The sequence below is a fragment of the Mus caroli genome, unplaced genomic scaffold (genome assembly GCF_978045245.1).
Source record: "Mus caroli unplaced genomic scaffold, Mus_caroli_1 scaffold_1, whole genome shotgun sequence".
NCBI classification, from domain to species: domain Eukaryota; kingdom Metazoa; phylum Chordata; class Mammalia; order Rodentia; family Muridae; genus Mus; species Mus caroli.
In genome coordinates, this window is record NW_028227256.1 from 132,565,782 (window position 1) to 132,581,943 (window position 16,162).

The window sequence follows — 16,162 nt, forward strand, 5'->3', positions numbered from 1 at the left end:
TAATGGAACCCCAGTGCCGTTGCCAAAGTCTCCTTCCCTAAAGGCCCCCAGGACTCGGAAGTCCTCATAATCTCCAGTGTGACCCCAAGAACTCAACCCTCCGGAGTGCCCTGGTTCTGCTTCTGTGTATCCCTCTCCATCCTTGCCTGCTGTTCCAGAGTCTTTCCTACCATGTCCACCCACAGATCCCACTGTCTCAGAACTCCCTAAGCCACGGTCACAGTGGTGCCCTCCAACATGGCCTGTCTGACCATGGCCTTGAAATACATCCCTCTGCTGAGCTTCACTAGAAGGCATTCCATGAAGGCCAGCCGAGCCATTTCTGAAGCTGGCCTCTCTTCCAGATACCTTTCCTGCAGGACTACACTGACCTTTGCTTCCAGACCACAATCCCCCAGGGACCCCTGAGTCATGACTGTAAGTACTCCACTTCCCAGACTCTGTCTCCGCAGGTGCCCCACAGGTGGCCTTGCAACCAATATCAGGGCCAGATCCTGTTCCTTCCTGCATCCTGGATCCATCACGACAAGTGGCTCCATTCCTAGAAGCCATCCCTTCAGAATACTCCCATTCCTCCTCATTCCTAGACTCTGCCCACTCTGGACCTCCTAAGCCCATCCCACCTCTGGACCCTTTTCCTTGGGACCTCCCTGACCCATTCCAGAACTCTTCTTCAGATCCCACTGCCTCTGGGTCTCTTAATCCTTCCATGTGTCCCAGTGTTCTGCTAGAACCCTGGACACCCAGGCCTGGGGATGTAACTAGCCCGTGGTTTCTGGCATCTATCCTCTGACTAGACATCTTCAGGGCAGCTACTTGGGAACTGCCCACGCTTCCTTCCTTCCCACCAGACCCCAGCACTCCAGACCCACAGTGGCCTCCCATCTCTCTGATATTGGACCACGTGCTATCCTGAGGACCTATGTTTCCATACTCTGCTCCACCTGGCTTCCCTGCTTCCCTCTGTCCCACTGTCCAGCTCTGAGGAAATTGGAGGCTTCTGGAACCTTCCTCCGTTCTGCCCAAGGCTCCAGCTGAGCCTTGACCATTCCTTCCCTGAATCTCTTGTAAGCTACCTTTCTTACTCCTGAGATCTTCTGGGCCGTCAGGGCTGGGTTTGTAGACCCTCCCCACAATCCCATGACCACCTGTGCTCTGGAAAGAGCCCTCAGCTTTGGCCTCAGGACTCGTGCACCCCAGAAGTTTCCTGTCTCCAGATAGTGATGATTTCTGGGTGTCATTGCCCGCAGATGTCTGTCCTGGATATCCCCCTTCTCCCCAGTACACCCCAGCTTCTCCATGGCCAGCATCTCCACCTGGCCAGCACTCAGGGCCCATGCCTGCCTTGGAGCTGTGAGCTCCCCCTCTAGGAAACTCAGCGACAAAAGGACTTCCGGCCCCATTGCCTCCTGGAGCTTCCCCAAGGCGGGTTCTGTTACCTGACCCTGCTGCTGTTCCCCTCTCCTTTCTCAGGTTACCCCTACCTTCCCCTTCCGTCACATCCAGACAATCGCCCCACATTTCTGTCCCCTTCTTTTTCAGCTGAAGCCCCTCAGCATCAGACTGGGATCCCCACGGCACCCTCTGCCCTGCCCCTGCTCCCAGCTGAGGGTCGCAGCGTTGTCCCTGGCCATATCTGTCCAGTTCACTGCCATGGCCCTCACTGTGTTCCTGTCCTTCTCCTCTGCTCTCAAGCCTTCCATCCCGAGGGTGGCTGGAGCCAGCACTCTGGCCTCCTGCTGTCTCCCATCTGCCATTCTCACTGTCAACTCTACCAGGCCATTGTTGTCCTCTCTCCAGGAAGCCCAAATCTGATTCTGTATCCTCTCCCTGAAGATGAGACCTTCTGGGGAGGCTTCTACCACAGTCTCCCTCTCTTTGTGGCTGACTATCCCCTAGAAGAGTGACCCTGAGTTGTCCTCCTTCCAGAAAGCTCTTTTTGTCCTGCCCAGGTCCCCAAGTAGAATTAACTATGTCTTCATCCACCACCAAGGGATAGCCATGTTTGCCAAAGGCACCCCTGTCTGGGCCTGCTGTGAGCTGTGCCCCACTAATCTCTTTGAGGGAACCCTGCTCTCTGGATTGCCCTCCCTTGATGCTGATGCCTCCAGCGTCTTCTGCTTCGGAGGCCAGAGCTTCTGGAGTCTGCAGCCGGTGGTCAGTATCTGTGGTCTGAGGGCCTTTATCCTTCCCACCTTCCGTGAGGTGTTAATTACACAGAGGTCATTAGCCCATAGAGAGACAAGAGAAAAGACCCTGTTAAATGAGGGCAAGGCTCCTGTCTGACATGGTTGTTTTGCCTAGCCCTCACCCTCCCCAGTGGAGAAGTTGCCCATTAGAGGAAACAAACAAAACAAAACAAACAAAAAACAAAAAACCAAGGATGTTTCAGCACATTTAGTAGGTGCATCCATCACCTCCTCCCCCAGGCCTGTATCTACAAGCCACCCCATCCTGCCACGTGTGTCATGGGGTTTTGGCACACAAGCTTCTGTGTCAGAGTTGTTAACTTATCAAGCTGCTGTGGGTTTTGGAAGACCCATTTGTCCTACTGTCTGCCTTGCTTCTGCCCAATTCAGTTTCTGGGGATCATATTGCCCCCAGATGCCAATGCTTGCGAGGATTGGAGTGTTTCCTGGCCCACCCAGGGGCTTCTCATCCACATTAATCATGCGCCACGGGCATAAGCTCTATCCCAAGTCCTGGGTCTCAGGCTCCTGAGTGACCCTAAGAGGTTTAATGGAGTACACACAGCTGGGTTTGGCAGGCCATGATGAGGCTGGGTTGTACTCAATCAAGAATAGATCTAAGGAGCCTTCCTCATTCTCTCTGAGTGAGAGAAGTATCCAGAAGTAGATGACAAAGGGAAGGAAGCCCTCCTGTTTGCACTCTGAGACCTGAGACCTTGTCATAGGAAAGGCAGGGGAATTCAGAAGTGTGTCCACTCACCTTCAACCACCAGCCAGGCACTGGAGGCATGGAGTCCAGTGTTCAGCGAGTAGAGGCCCATGTCTGAGCTACTGGCCCCCTTCACAACCAGCCGGTGGGTTAGCCCATCAGGGGACACAAATACTTCATATTTGTCACTGAGCCGCAGTGGTCGGTGCTGGAAATGCCAGGTCGCATTGGGACAGGGATTGGAGAGAGTACATTCAAAGACTGCATTACCCTGTTCCTCACAGTGGGTCTCTGCCAATGGGACCACCACTCTGGGGGGGATGGCTGCCATAGAAACAGGAAAGAGGAGGTGTATCAGCTTTGTAGTGTGACTCGGGGACTGTCTAAGCACTGGAGTTAGGAATTAAGAAATCTAGTCCAGAGCAGTTTGTCACAATCTTCCTGTCACCTTGGATAGGTCGTCTCCTTACCCAGTTTCTATAGCCACCACCAGGTTCTTACTGAAAGCATTGGTACCCTCACACACACACATAAAATGTAGGGTTGTAATCATATTGTGATCTCCGAGAAAACTTAAATTCTCTTTTTACAAACAAGGAGATGGAGGCTTAAGAAATTAAAAGATCTATGTGTAGCTGTGTATATAAATTGATAATCCCAGCTTCTGGGGAGGTCAAGGAGGGAGAGTCACAAGTTCAAGGCCAGCTTGTAGCACAGTGGGTTTGCGACCAGCCTGGACAGTTTTAGAGAGAGCATTTCTCAAAATAAAATAAAGAACTGGGGGACCGGTATTTGCCTAGAATGAGCTAGGCCTTAGGTATAAAAAAACCAACAATGACTTGTCTCATTCTGGCAGCTAAGAGGTGTCCCACTCCCAAGGCCATGATCCACTGCCCTTGTCACATTGTTTCTGGGCTTTCAAAGCCCATCCTAGTACCCTAGGCCTGCTGGGTGACCTTTCCCTTCCTGTTCTTCAGGCTTGGTTCAACCTTGTTCTTTATGATCGTTCTTCCTCTAGGTCTCTCCTTGTCCTCCTAAGAGGCCCCTGGTCAGGTGCTCTATAGCTGGTGTAGACACAGGAGCCTGTGGATACAGGACAGAGTTCATAGAGGGGCACAAGGAGGGGAAGGAACACAAGAAGCAGGACTAGAAGAAGCCTGGGCTGCATGGGCCTGTCTGGCCCAGGTGGAAATTCTTGCTTGGGAATTGTGGGAAAGATGGACATTTATCAGAAGGGGTGATGTTGTAGCAAAAGGGTCTGGGTCTGATCTGAAATAATTGCCACAGAAGGCCTGTGGGCAGAGGCATGTCATATATGACTGTGTCCCTCAATCACTCTGTAGAGCCCAGCTGGGTACCAACAGGAGGATCTGGGTGTACCCCTCTTCCTAGTTGTCTTTTGCAGTGCAGCCTGTGGCATGTATCCCACTCCATAACACAGCATGGACCCCCTCTCCCCTATGCAGACCTCTGGGATGAAGAATACTCACTGCTGGACTCTAACTCTGTGGAGAAGACCACAGCATCCTCTACCATGACCTGGTAAAGGCCAGCATCCTCAGGCCGCAGGTCCTGGATCTGGAAGTGGTAGCGCTTTCCCAGCCGTCTCAGACAGTGCTTGGTCTGGTTATCAACACCGTAGGGGATCATCTCACCATCCTGAAGCCAGGAAAGGATGGTTCAGGGCCTCAGTGGGTCCAAAGAGCCTCCTATCCTAGCTTCAATCTGGTTACTGGCCCAGGTCAAAGACAACATGATCCTAGAACCATAAATGATGTGGGGTTGTAGAACCAGGGCAGAGAGCAGTGCGTGGATGTGGAGGGATGGGTCATGAGGTAGGTGGAAATATATGTTCTAAGGATGTCCAGTCACTTCCCATGAGTGGAAAACTATGCCCTGTATGCAGAGACAGCTGAGATTGCTGATACAAGTTGTGCTTGGAAGAGAGTTGTTACACAGATCTGTGTTAACGTTAGCAGGAGAGGTCATGCTATGAGCTCATTCAATCACCCAGGAAAACGTTCAGAGAATGTCTCCAGGGATGCACAAAATGTAGTCATTTATACATACACTCATCCTTGCTAAGCCATCTATAGATTTGTTACTTGCCAAGAATTGACAATCGCTAACACTTATCAGCTGCCCACTGTGTGCCAGACACTATTTCAGATACTTGAGATATTACGATAAACAAGGATTCCTGATCCAAGGAAGCTAAAACCCCATAGGAGAGAAAGTAAAATAATAAGCAGCATAAGTAATTAATTTGTTTATAGAAAAATAAAACTAAGAATAACAAAGCGGAATAAGGGGGCGATGGGCTCAGAAGCACCAGGGTGAGGCAGGGAGCTCAGCAGAAGCACTTGGGTGAGATGAGAGAATTAACCACATGGCTGTTAACACGCTAGGCACATGAGCAGCTATAGAGAACAGGCATAAGGCCAAGGAGCAAGACCAGGGCAGCAAGGAAGAAGAGAGACGGGTGGGAGGAGCCAGGTCCCAAGTTCAGACAAGCATGCAGTGTCATTTGGGCATTGCACTATTCTATGAGGTAGCTCTTCTGATCCTTTATTTCAAAAATTAGGAAGCTGAGGCTCGGGTCTGATGTCGAGCTTAAGGCGGTGGAGACAGGGTGAGTTCGGCTGCAGAAGGGATGCATATTTGCAGCCCCCAATCCCACATACCCATCCTGACTGCACATGGTTGGCATATACTCAGAACTCTGTCCCTACCCTATTCTGGCATTAGAGTCTATATAGAGTGACAGATCTGCCTCAAATGCTTACCACCTGGGTGTTCTAGATGATTCCACGGGACCCACCACTTCCCTCCCAAGACCCACAGCCCCTGTCAGGGCCTCGAGCCTTACCTTGTACAAGTAAATCTTGCTCTCGAGGTTCTTGAGATCCAGCTCCAGGTCAAACGTAGCGACCCCTTCCTTGGTGACCTTGATGTGTCTCAAGTTGGCAATGGCACTGACATACTACAGGGCAGACAAACCCGTTAGAAGAGAGCAGGATCTGGTCTCAGCCCTGGCCTACAATGTCCCTGAAGAGCAGGAGTTTATGGAGGTCTCAAGTGAGGATACTTAAACCCTCAAGGAGGAAAATTCAATGAAGGTGAGGGAGGAAACCAAGAGAGAGCTCTGGGTGTCCATTCATTTGTTCCTCCTGCTGATAAGCATTAGGAGGACATCACTAGACAAAACTGTGTGCTAAGGTGGGCTGGAGAGATGGCTCAGCAGTTAAGAACACTGTCTTCTTCCAGAGGTCCTGAGTTCAATTCCCAGCAATCACATGGTGGTTCATAACCGTCTATAATAAGATCTGGTGTCCTCTTCTGGTACGTCTGAAGACAGTTACAGAGTCTTAGCTACTCATATACATAAAATAAATAAATAATTCTTACAAACTAAATTGTTTGCTAGGCCCTGTGTTGATGCAGGTAAGAACGGTTGAAAGAAATGCTAAGGCTCTTGATTAAAAAAAAAGCTACTTCCAGAATAATAAAAACTAGTTGCTTTTCAACTCTAGAAGGAAAAAAATAGACTTATGTCAAGTTAGACACAAGAAGGAACTTCCTATGTAGGTTATAAGATGCTGGATCAGAGTACTAGAAATAAAGTCCCACATCTGGCAATGATAACAAGGATGACAAGGATGACAGGGGACAATCATTAGGCCCTTACTGTGTGTTAGGAGCTGGGCTTGTTGCTGTAAACACATCCTCTTACTTATTCTCTCAGCCCTACAAGTCAGATTGTGCTAGAGCCCTTGTTTTACATGTGAGGAAATCAAGACCCGGAAGCCCTATCTTTTCTAAAGTTCAGAGTTCAATAAGCATCAGACCAAGGTATCAAAACCCAGAGCAAGCTTAGAAGGCTGGATCCTTAGCAGGACCTCTTGGTGGGGCTCAATGGAGGTAGACTGTCTACTGTATTGGGTTCTCCAGAGCCAGCTCCAAGTGTGAGGTTCTTCCAGACCTTGTGCTCCAGGTAGGGGTTTGGGGCAGGGCCAGAATACCTGGGCCATTCTGTCCTCCTGTTCCTTCTTCATCTCCTGCAACTTGCGCAGCATGCCCCGGAAGTCAACGATACCATACTGCATACAGATCTTCTCGTAGTCCTTACGGTCTGCAGTCACCAACAGCTGCCACACCTGCTCAGACTCCATCTTTTTTTCAGGGGTTGGGGGTGGGGCCCTGAGGATCAAGGCAAGTGGGTCAGAGGCCAGGAGGTCAGAAGTGTCCAGGTATTGACCCGCTGATCCTGGCAATCGGAGTGGTGTGGGGAATCTTCACTCTGAGTACTTCAAGGGCAGGCACAGAGGCTGAAATCTCTGGCATGGACCACTACCTCAAGTGGAAGAAGAGAGTGGATGAGGCAAGCCTTACCCTGTGGCATCAGCTTGTAGGAGACTTTGGGCTCCTAAAAATTGGTGGTGTTGATTTCTGGGTAAGAGGTCTTTGAGTAGAAGTGAAGTTAAAATTGAATTGTTTGGTTGCTTTAAACCATATATATTTTTTAAATTACTGCTCAAGTGGGCCCTTCCATTTTTGGGCGGTGGGGAAGAAGACTAACTCAAGGCTACAGAGATTTAAAGTGGCCAGATCCAGGATATGCAGTTCTGTGCTCTTCTGCCCTCCTGTCCACTGATGGCAGTCTAGCTCCTTTCTTATATCAGAAGTGGAGAGTGAGTGAGCCCAGCTTCCTTATGGAAGGAGTTGAGGTGGGAACCATATGAGCTTCCAAAACAGTCCCAGACCCACCTTTTTTTCAGCATCTTCCGAAAGTCCATGAGCTCCTTCCTGAGGTCTAGAAAATAAAGAATAAGTCTTGAATCCTAGGTGGGCTGTCTAGGATCCAAAGAAAGGCTATGTGTCAGGGGTGATAATCCATGTTTTCATTTTTTATTTTCTGGTAATGCCCACAAGTGTATGCATGTGTGTGTGGCTATATCAGATGGGGAGCAACATGCAAAGGTCCCCAGAGGGGTGTTCCAGCCACTCTACCTACCCTCCTGAGGTTCCTTTTGCCTTTTTCGGTTCTTCCGAAAACCCACTGGACCATCCAAGGAAGAGAGGAGAGAGGTGGTGCGGACAGACAGGGAAAGAAGCAAGACACTTGGATGGTCTTCCTGGGAAAAGAACCCAGCCCCAGAGCCCTGCCCACCCACTGATTCTAAGGCACATTACAGCAAAAGGAAGAGATGAGGGTGGGGACTTCCATGAGCTTTGACACCTCAAAGCTTCACCGTGAGCATCATTTCATGAGGGGGAGACTCACTCACGTGGCTACAGGGAATAATTGACAGGAATAAAGGAAGCAACCACAGCAAACTCAGGGCATCCAAAGAGCATCTGAGAGCTGCCAGCACAGAGGATGGGACCCAAACTGCCAAATACATCAGATTCTGTTCTTTTCACTGTTCCCACAGACATTCATAATCATCTTCTTCGTCATCTGCTTCCAGTGGAGGGTCTAGGGGCACCCAGTACACAATCTCCCCTTGCGCCACAGCTATCATGTGACAGAGTTCTAGCCAATGACATGTTAGCAAAAAGCTCCCAGTTTTTGAGTCTTAAGCTTTTGCTGTTTATGAGAGAGGCAGGTGTACTTGGGCCTTCCCTTTCCCTCTCTTCTTGCTTGAGTGTGGAATAAGTTTGGATCTTCAGTGATCAGTCAGCCTGCTAAGGATGGCAGAGCAGCGAGACAAGAACTTGATCGCCTATGAGAGCCCAGAGCTGTTATTGAACCCTGGACTCCAATCTCAGAATTTCTTACTATGAAATAATTTTAGTATCGTTATTTCTTGGACTTCTTTTACGATTTTTTGAATTCTTAAAGACAAGACGAATGTCAACGTACTTGAGAGACTAGGCTTGCTTTCTCTAGAGGTATCAACCTTTCCATTATCACAACTCAAAACTTTAAGAATCTTCAAGCACCATGCAAACCAAACCAAGCATGTCTGAGATAGGATTTAGTCTTTGTGTTACTGGTCAGAGGGGTCTGATATAGACCTACACAAAATAGCTCTTCTAGAGTGGGAAAACTGAGATCCAGGTGGGAAAAGAAACTAACTTTGTAGAAGATGCAGGACTAGGAACCAACATCTGGATCCTGGCCCCATTCAGAGCATCTGCCACAGGGTGTGGCTGAAGGTGTGCCTTTTAGGCACATGTAAGCTGAGGGCCACTGGGTGGAGCCAAAGCTCCTGCAGGAGATGGGGGAACCATAGCAACAGCCTCTGGGTCCTCCCTCTTCTCCTGCCACCCTGTGGCTCCTCTGAGAGTGTTCTCTGGAGAAAGCTGGTGCTGATGGGACAAACTCACCTTCAATGACCGTAAGCCTCACTGAGCACGTGGCTTCTCCATAGGCATTCTGTGCAGTGCAGCGGTACAGATCTGAATCCTCTCCAGTCAGCTTGTTGATCTGTGGAGAGGCCGAGGGCAGGGGAAGGGAGCTAGCACTTACTGCACGTACTCCATGTGCTACACACCATTGTGTGTTAGAAGTACGAGGATGCACAAACATGGCTTTTTCCCCTTTGACTCTCAGTCTTTATCAAGAAATACAGACATCAAAACAAACTCTGGATTCTGACAGAGGACAGATGTTCTTGCCATCAAGGCAATATGGGCTGTACAAAGAGCTTACCCTGGGGGGAATCAAGTGAATCCGGCACTGAAGAGGATCTCTGCCATGTATTATTAGCTATGGGACCTTGGGCAAGTCCTCTGTTCTCTGTGGATTTTGATTTCTTTGTCACTTATAAAATGGGGATAAGGATATCTTACAAAGTAGAAAGTGGTCAGGATTAACTCATGTCCTCTGGCATGAATGATTAGTTCAGGGCCCGACACTTGTCAGTGTTCCACGGTTATTGTCTAGAATAGTACTAATATTAACCCACAATTGCTTAAGGGTGCAGATGCTATTTGACTGGTGGTAAGGTGCATTCCAGAACACCTCCTTTAAGCTGAAGATATTACCAATTGAAAATGCATTTAGTACAGCTAGCCTACTAAATTTTGCCCTAGCCTTGCCTACTTTAATATGAGATAGCACATCCCAGAGCTTGCAGTTGGGCAAGATGGCTAAGTCCATTTTATAAAGGAGAGTTAAATACCTCATGTAAGCCAGTAAACACAACATGCTACAGAATACAGTTATCCTCTGACTGATGGAGGCTGCGGGTAGCTGCCATTGCTCAGAGTGGCTCACACATACATATTTCTAACCCATGGAAAGATCAAACTGAAAATCTGAAAACTCGATGTGTAGTTTCTATTCAGTGCACATGGCTTTTCCACCAACACAAGATCAAAAATTACAAGTGGGACCATGGTAAGTCAAGAGCTGTCTGTACTCAGTTTAAGGTGACACACTGACTAGTGAGCCTCAACCTTTCTAGTGCTATGACCCTTTAATCTCTACCCTCATGTTGTGGTGACCCCCAATCACAACATTTTTTGTTGCTTCTTTATAGCTGTAATTTTTCTACTGATATGGATTATAATGTAATGATATGCTGTGCAGAATATCTGATATGTGACCTCTGTGAGAGGGTTGGTTGACCCTCAAAGGGGTCACACTCACAGGTTTAGAACCACTGACTAGACCCTTTCCATGGACTTTTAATCTTTATAATTCTTTAACATGTGTACTATAATTATGCTATCCCATAGGTGAAGAAATTGAGACAGTAAGAGGCAAGTAACCAGCTTTCCAAAGCCAAAGCTGTAGGCCTGGGACTGTGGTCCAGTATGGTCCAGGTGGTCTCCTGATTGTTAGAGAGATGACAACAAATCCATCTGGGTTCTCCTGGCTCAGGAGACCTTGAACTACGGGTTGAAGATGAATAGTCCCAACTGTGGGAATATCTCTCCTTCACCAGAGGACCAGAGCCATTAAGAATTTTAGGGACTGGGAAGAGAGCCATGAACCATGGGTAGAAACAGCTGCAGGGCTCACCTGAAGCACGTGCTCCTCTCTCCCGGGAGCAGAGGAAATCTGGTACTTGCTGGAGTTGCTGAGGTCTCCTTTGGTGCTCTGCCAGTGCACATCAGGTCTGGGCTCCCCACAGACCACCGCCCGAAAGATGGCATTTTTCCCTGTGGCAGGGAAGAGGCAACGTGGGGGTAGAGAGGTAACATGTTATTTGGATTTAACCTTACATCACCTTGCCTGCTGTAGGCATCCCAGCTCTCTATTCCAAAAGAAGTTCCTGACTTTGATCCCCTTACTCGTGATTCATAACGCCAGATGGAAACCATAGTTTCCAGGTACCCAGGAGCAGTTGCTGGCCTGACTTCCATCATGCAAAGGCCTGGTGTCCCCAAGAGAAAGATGTGGCTGGGTTGTCTATGGTGGTGGTGGTCGAGAGGGCAGTAAGCAGGGATGGAGTGGGAGTCGGATTTCTTCAGGAGTGTGTGCGTGAGCGTGTGCGTGTGCATGTGTTAGGAGGCTAAGGGCTCTCCCAATCCAAGGAAGTGAATGACATTTTATGAGTTTGATTCCCCCTATCTAGGAGGATGGGCAACACAATCTTAGAAAGCAATGGCTTGTACGCGAAGGAGCTGGTGCCGGGACGTAGGACTCCAGCTCAGAGAAGACCTACAGTTCCATGCAAGGCAAATGGAGTGGGAATTATTTCACCCTCACAGAGCCGGGCAACCTCCTGCCAGAAACATCTCAGCAGAAGAGCCTGAAGGTCCCAGTGCCCTATCGTCTGTCTTGTGACCTTGTTTCAGATCTAGAAAAGTATAATATGGTAGCATTATTTTTCTTATGTCAGAATGTTGTTAATTAAAACTTACAGCAGGGATAACTGCTAGGGAAGGAACACCAATTCCAAGTGGGTCCCTGTGGCGTTTTACAATGGTGCTCCTGAACTTAGACTGGCCAGTGGGCCACTAGACATGTGGCCCTTTAGGGCAAGGTTGGAAGAAATGTAGTGTGTGTGTGTGTGTGTGTGTGTGTGTGTGTGTGTGTGAGAGAGAGAGAGAGAGAGAGAGAGAGAGAGAGAGAGAGAGAGAGAGAGAGAGAGAGAGAGAGCACAGAGGTCATGTGTCTTCCTTGTTCATCTTCCATTTTTTTTTTAAAATGTTTTTCCTTCACTTTTATTTTACCCATATGGGTGGTTGTCTTAATGTTTGTCTGAGTATCATTTGTGCATGATGCCCTCAGAGGCCGGAAGAGGGCATTGGATCCTCCCTAGACCCGGAGTTACAAGCAGTATGAGCGGCGGCATGGGTTCTGGGAACCAAATCCGGGTCCTCTGGAAGAACAGCCATCCTCACCACTGAGCCATCTTTCCAGCCCCCTCCACTAATTTTTTGAGACAGGGTCTCAAGATCTGAAACTCATTTGGCTAGACAGGTTGTCCAACAAGGCCCCAGGGCCCTGCTAATTCTTTCTCCCCCATGTGCAGACCGTGTATACCCCAGTGTCCAGTCCCCCGTGTGCAGACCGTGTGTACCCCAGTGCCCAGCTTTTTGTGAAGATACCAGGAAACCAAGCTTAGCTCCTCAGACTTACAGAGTAGACACTTTCCTGGCATCCAGGGAGAAGAGAGATTTTAGCCTCTTCCTGTAGAATACATTGAGATAAGGAGAGGAGAGAAGGAGAACCTGGGATTCTGATTCCCTGCTTAGTATTGGCCAGCCCTTGTTCCCTGCATCAGCACAGCATGGACTGTCTTCATTCCTTTTCCCCACAGTCTCCTCAGGCTCCTGTCCCTCCTAGGTATCCAGGCAGACAGACAGGCGCCACTTGAATATAGGTAGACTAGATACATAGGTGATGGACATAGGAGGGACTGGGTACCCAGAAAGGTTAGGTGGCCAAGCCTTGTGCTTTCTGGAGAGTTAAGAGAGCAGGAGCCACGACTCCCTCAGCAGCATCCAATGGGGCCTCACCCTCTGGTAGAGCCAAGGTAACAGGCTTCTGCTTGAAATCTGGTGTGCTGCAGCCTTCTGGGATCTCGTCCACCAGCTGCCTGATGTTCACTCCCGGGATGGAGGACTTCTTAGGGGGCTTTGCTGGAGAAAGTGGGAGGAGTTCACCTTGACCTCCCTCCCATTCAGTCAGAGACCCAGGTCCCTAGTTTCTCTAGAAGTCAAGGTCAGCTTGTCCTGCCCACCCGCCATCTGTAAACAGCTTTAAGCTTTAAGACTTTAAGCTTTAGTGGAAATGTGGTGGTTCCTCTCTAGTTTGTGTGCCCCAGGAAGACGCTGGGTGTGTCGCTAGAGAAAGGAGGGTAGGAAAGGGCCATTCTTCAGGAAGCAGGAGTTCAGTTCCTGTGGAGGCTCGGTAAAGCAGAGCAGACTCCAAAGCCCACCCTGAAAAAGCAGAGATGGTGTGTTCCCAAAGAGCTCTGGGCTCTACCTCCTCCCTGCCTTCTGGCCACATGAGGAACCACAATGTGGGTGGAGGGGACAGTTAGTTCTCTTACCAGCCATAGTCCCAGCTTCTCTGTGCTCCTCTGAGTGGAAACCGATCTCCTGAGGGCGACAGATGAGTTGTTTACGATAGCCCAGGTTGCTATCACTCCATCCCTCCCGTGACACCAGGGACACCAGCCATGATCTAAGGTGAATGTTGGGGGGTGGGCAGGTGGTGCCCCTAAGAAGTTGTCTAACCCCTAAAATGAAAATGATTCATTTCCTGCTATTCCCTGGAATGGCTCCACTAAGCCAGTTTCTCAGGGAAGGAGTAGGTTCTGCTCAGTTCCTGAGGAAAGAAAGCCATGCTGCCTGAACTGTTAATCTATTGCTTGCTTGGCTTCCTGGTGGGACCCTATCTCCAGTCAGAGATTCAGACCAAACTCATTCAGGAATCTCGTTCAGCAGTAGTGACTTCCCACATTTGGAATGCAAATTCTCCAGTGATCTCTTAGCTTTTCTACTGGGGCCCAGGAGCCTTCTTCCTTTATCCTTAACCAGTGTGGAGTCCTTCAGGAATAGGATAGGTTTGGGGATTGGATGAACACCATGAATGAGTTAAAGGGAGACTTGTAAGGATCCTCCAGCAATCCCACCTAACACCTGAGAGGCTGAAGCACTGCCAGACGGTTCCATTTGGAGGCGCTATACTTGCTGCCCCCAAAACTCGGTCATTGATATTGAATCACACATGACAGCAAATTCAGTGCTTTCTTGAACAGCTTCCCACTCACTGGCACTTCTGGCCCTCTCTGCAGCCTAGTCATGCCCCCCTGTGTGCTGGAATGTCACTGTGTGCCAACTGCGTTCTGGGGCGGTCACAAGCACCACAGGAGACACAGACAGTGCATGAAAGGAGTCACAAGGGTAGACAGGAGAGAAAACGACTCCAATGAGCAAGGCTTAGCTACACTAAGTGGGGGTGGGTACCCCAAGATCTTCATTCTTCCCTCTCTCAGGTCAGTAGTGGATAGACGGAAGCACCCAGGCACCCAGCCACAGGAGGTTAGCACAGCAGAGCCACCATCACCATGAACTCTAGTAGATTGTGTGGCTATTTGCCACATCAAGTAATTCAGATACCAGTCCCTTACCTTCGCCTCCTGCGGGTCCTCCAGTTAAGAACCAATGATGTAGAAGCCTGCGATGCTCAAGGGTCCTCAGTCATGCTGCTTCAGGAATACTCTGGAAGAAGAACAAATCCAAAGACTAATGAGGGAGAGGCATGCCTGGCTAGAGAACAGAGGGATGAGGCATGTAGGCTTAAATAGGAGGAATGGGAAAGGGGTTAATTCTTTCCTTTATGATTTATTCCCACATCTGGGAAGACTGCTAACTCTTCTTAAAAGCACTCATTTCAGCCTACCTCAACCGGACTCTGAGTTCGGGATCTCAGGGTGTGTCTCCCCTTAATTCTTCCCAGGACCCATAGTTCTCACCCGCTGTCCCAGAAGCTGTTCCATTCTGACAGCTTAGGTCCCTGATACCTTCAACTTCTCAACAGAAAGGAATAACGAAACAAGATTCCTCTCAACTGCTTTGGCCTTGACGTCGATACTCTGAACTGCTAGTAAGATTTTTAACTTAGTTGTTGTATAACATTCTCTACCAGGCAGTGCCTGGAAAATCAGAGCCAGGGTGGATCCACTTGGACAGGACCCACTGAAATTCCCTCCTCCAAGATACTCCAAAGATACTGGGCTTCCCTAGAAGTTTCAGAAATGCACTCCAGCTTGTGATCAGTGAGCCGGATATCCATGGGGCTCATCTGACACCCATTGTCTGCTCTTTCCTGCTCAGAAAAGCTAAAGCACAGCCCAGAACCTCTCTCCCTGATTGTCCCAGACCAGGTGGACAGCCAGGTACACAGTGTAACTCACCTGCATGGCCCACCAGCTTCCAGCCTACTTCTTGGTTTCCAGCTGCTGCTGGCTGCCAGGGACTCTGAGCCGTCTGGTCTGGCGATGGACCGGCAGAGCTGGAACAGATGTAGGTCACTGCAGACGCCTTGCTTGCTCTCTCTGCCCCTCCCACTCACCCCACCTACTCGTGCTCCTCCTGTGGCCCAGGCTTGGCAGGGGAAGGCCCCCAGGGCTAAGGGACCAGTTGGGGAGAAGGCCAGATATGGAAGGGTCCTGAGGCATCTACTGGTCCAGCTCATGTTTTGCAGAGTCTTAAGCTCTTTACCCGACCAGCTGAGGGTACATTTGCTCTCTGATGCCTCATTTATTTGATCCCTTTGAGTGAGGGTGTTCTCATCATTGCTCAGCCTCAGTTCTTCTGCTAAGCTCATCCCTTGGGACCCTTGACACAGTAAGTCACACTGATACATAAAGCCCCTGTCCTTTTGATAACTGTATCCCATAGAGGTACCAAACAGTCAACAAACTTTGAGATTGAGTCACAAGACCCGGGGAGACTGAAGTGTGGAGCTCAAAGGCTCAGGTACTGTTAGGCCCTGAGTATACACGTTTAAGCAAACAACGAGTCTTCCGCTCATGAAGTTTAATAGGACAGAAAGATGGTGACCAGTTACAAACTGAACAGTCTGTAAAAGAACCAAGAGCAAACCAAGGATGCCTAAAGGTAGGAGGCCACGAAAGGCAGCCCCAGCTCAGTCTGGACAGGTAGGGTCTAGAAGCCACTCTAGGATCCTAGCTTACCTGAAAAGGACTGTTGAGTTATGACAGAATCCTGCTTGAGTTTGAAAAAAACACTCACTCTGGCTGCATGGAGAAGGAACGGGAGGAAAATAGATGATAGATAGTCTGGTTCTCAGGGGGGAAGTTCCATAGGCCCCTGGCATTCCAGCTTATGG

At 49.3% G+C, this 16,162-nt stretch overlaps 1 protein-coding gene across 1 annotated transcript in view; it reads right to left on the bottom strand.

The window, feature by feature from the left end:
- Igfn1 (immunoglobulin like and fibronectin type III domain containing 1) overlaps positions 1-15,844 on the bottom strand; it is a 31,164-nt gene extending 15,320 nt beyond the window's left edge. Inside the window, exons 1-11 of the mRNA XM_029481289.2 lie at positions 15,827-15,844; positions 12,820-12,928; positions 10,874-11,013; positions 9,232-9,331; positions 7,913-7,957; positions 7,666-7,711; positions 6,921-7,098; positions 5,768-5,881; positions 4,389-4,557; positions 2,950-3,222; positions 2,146-2,195 (exon numbers count right to left, since the gene is read on the bottom strand). Coding sequence (XP_029337149.1) covers positions 2,146-2,195; positions 2,950-3,222; positions 4,389-4,557; positions 5,768-5,881; positions 6,921-7,098; positions 7,666-7,711; positions 7,913-7,957; positions 9,232-9,331; positions 10,874-11,013; positions 12,820-12,928; positions 15,827-15,844 — 1,242 coding nt within the window. The remainder of the gene's footprint in view (positions 1-2,145; positions 2,196-2,949; positions 3,223-4,388; positions 4,558-5,767; positions 5,882-6,920; positions 7,099-7,665; positions 7,712-7,912; positions 7,958-9,231; positions 9,332-10,873; positions 11,014-12,819; positions 12,929-15,826) is intronic.
- Between the last annotated feature and the right edge of the window lie 318 nt (positions 15,845-16,162).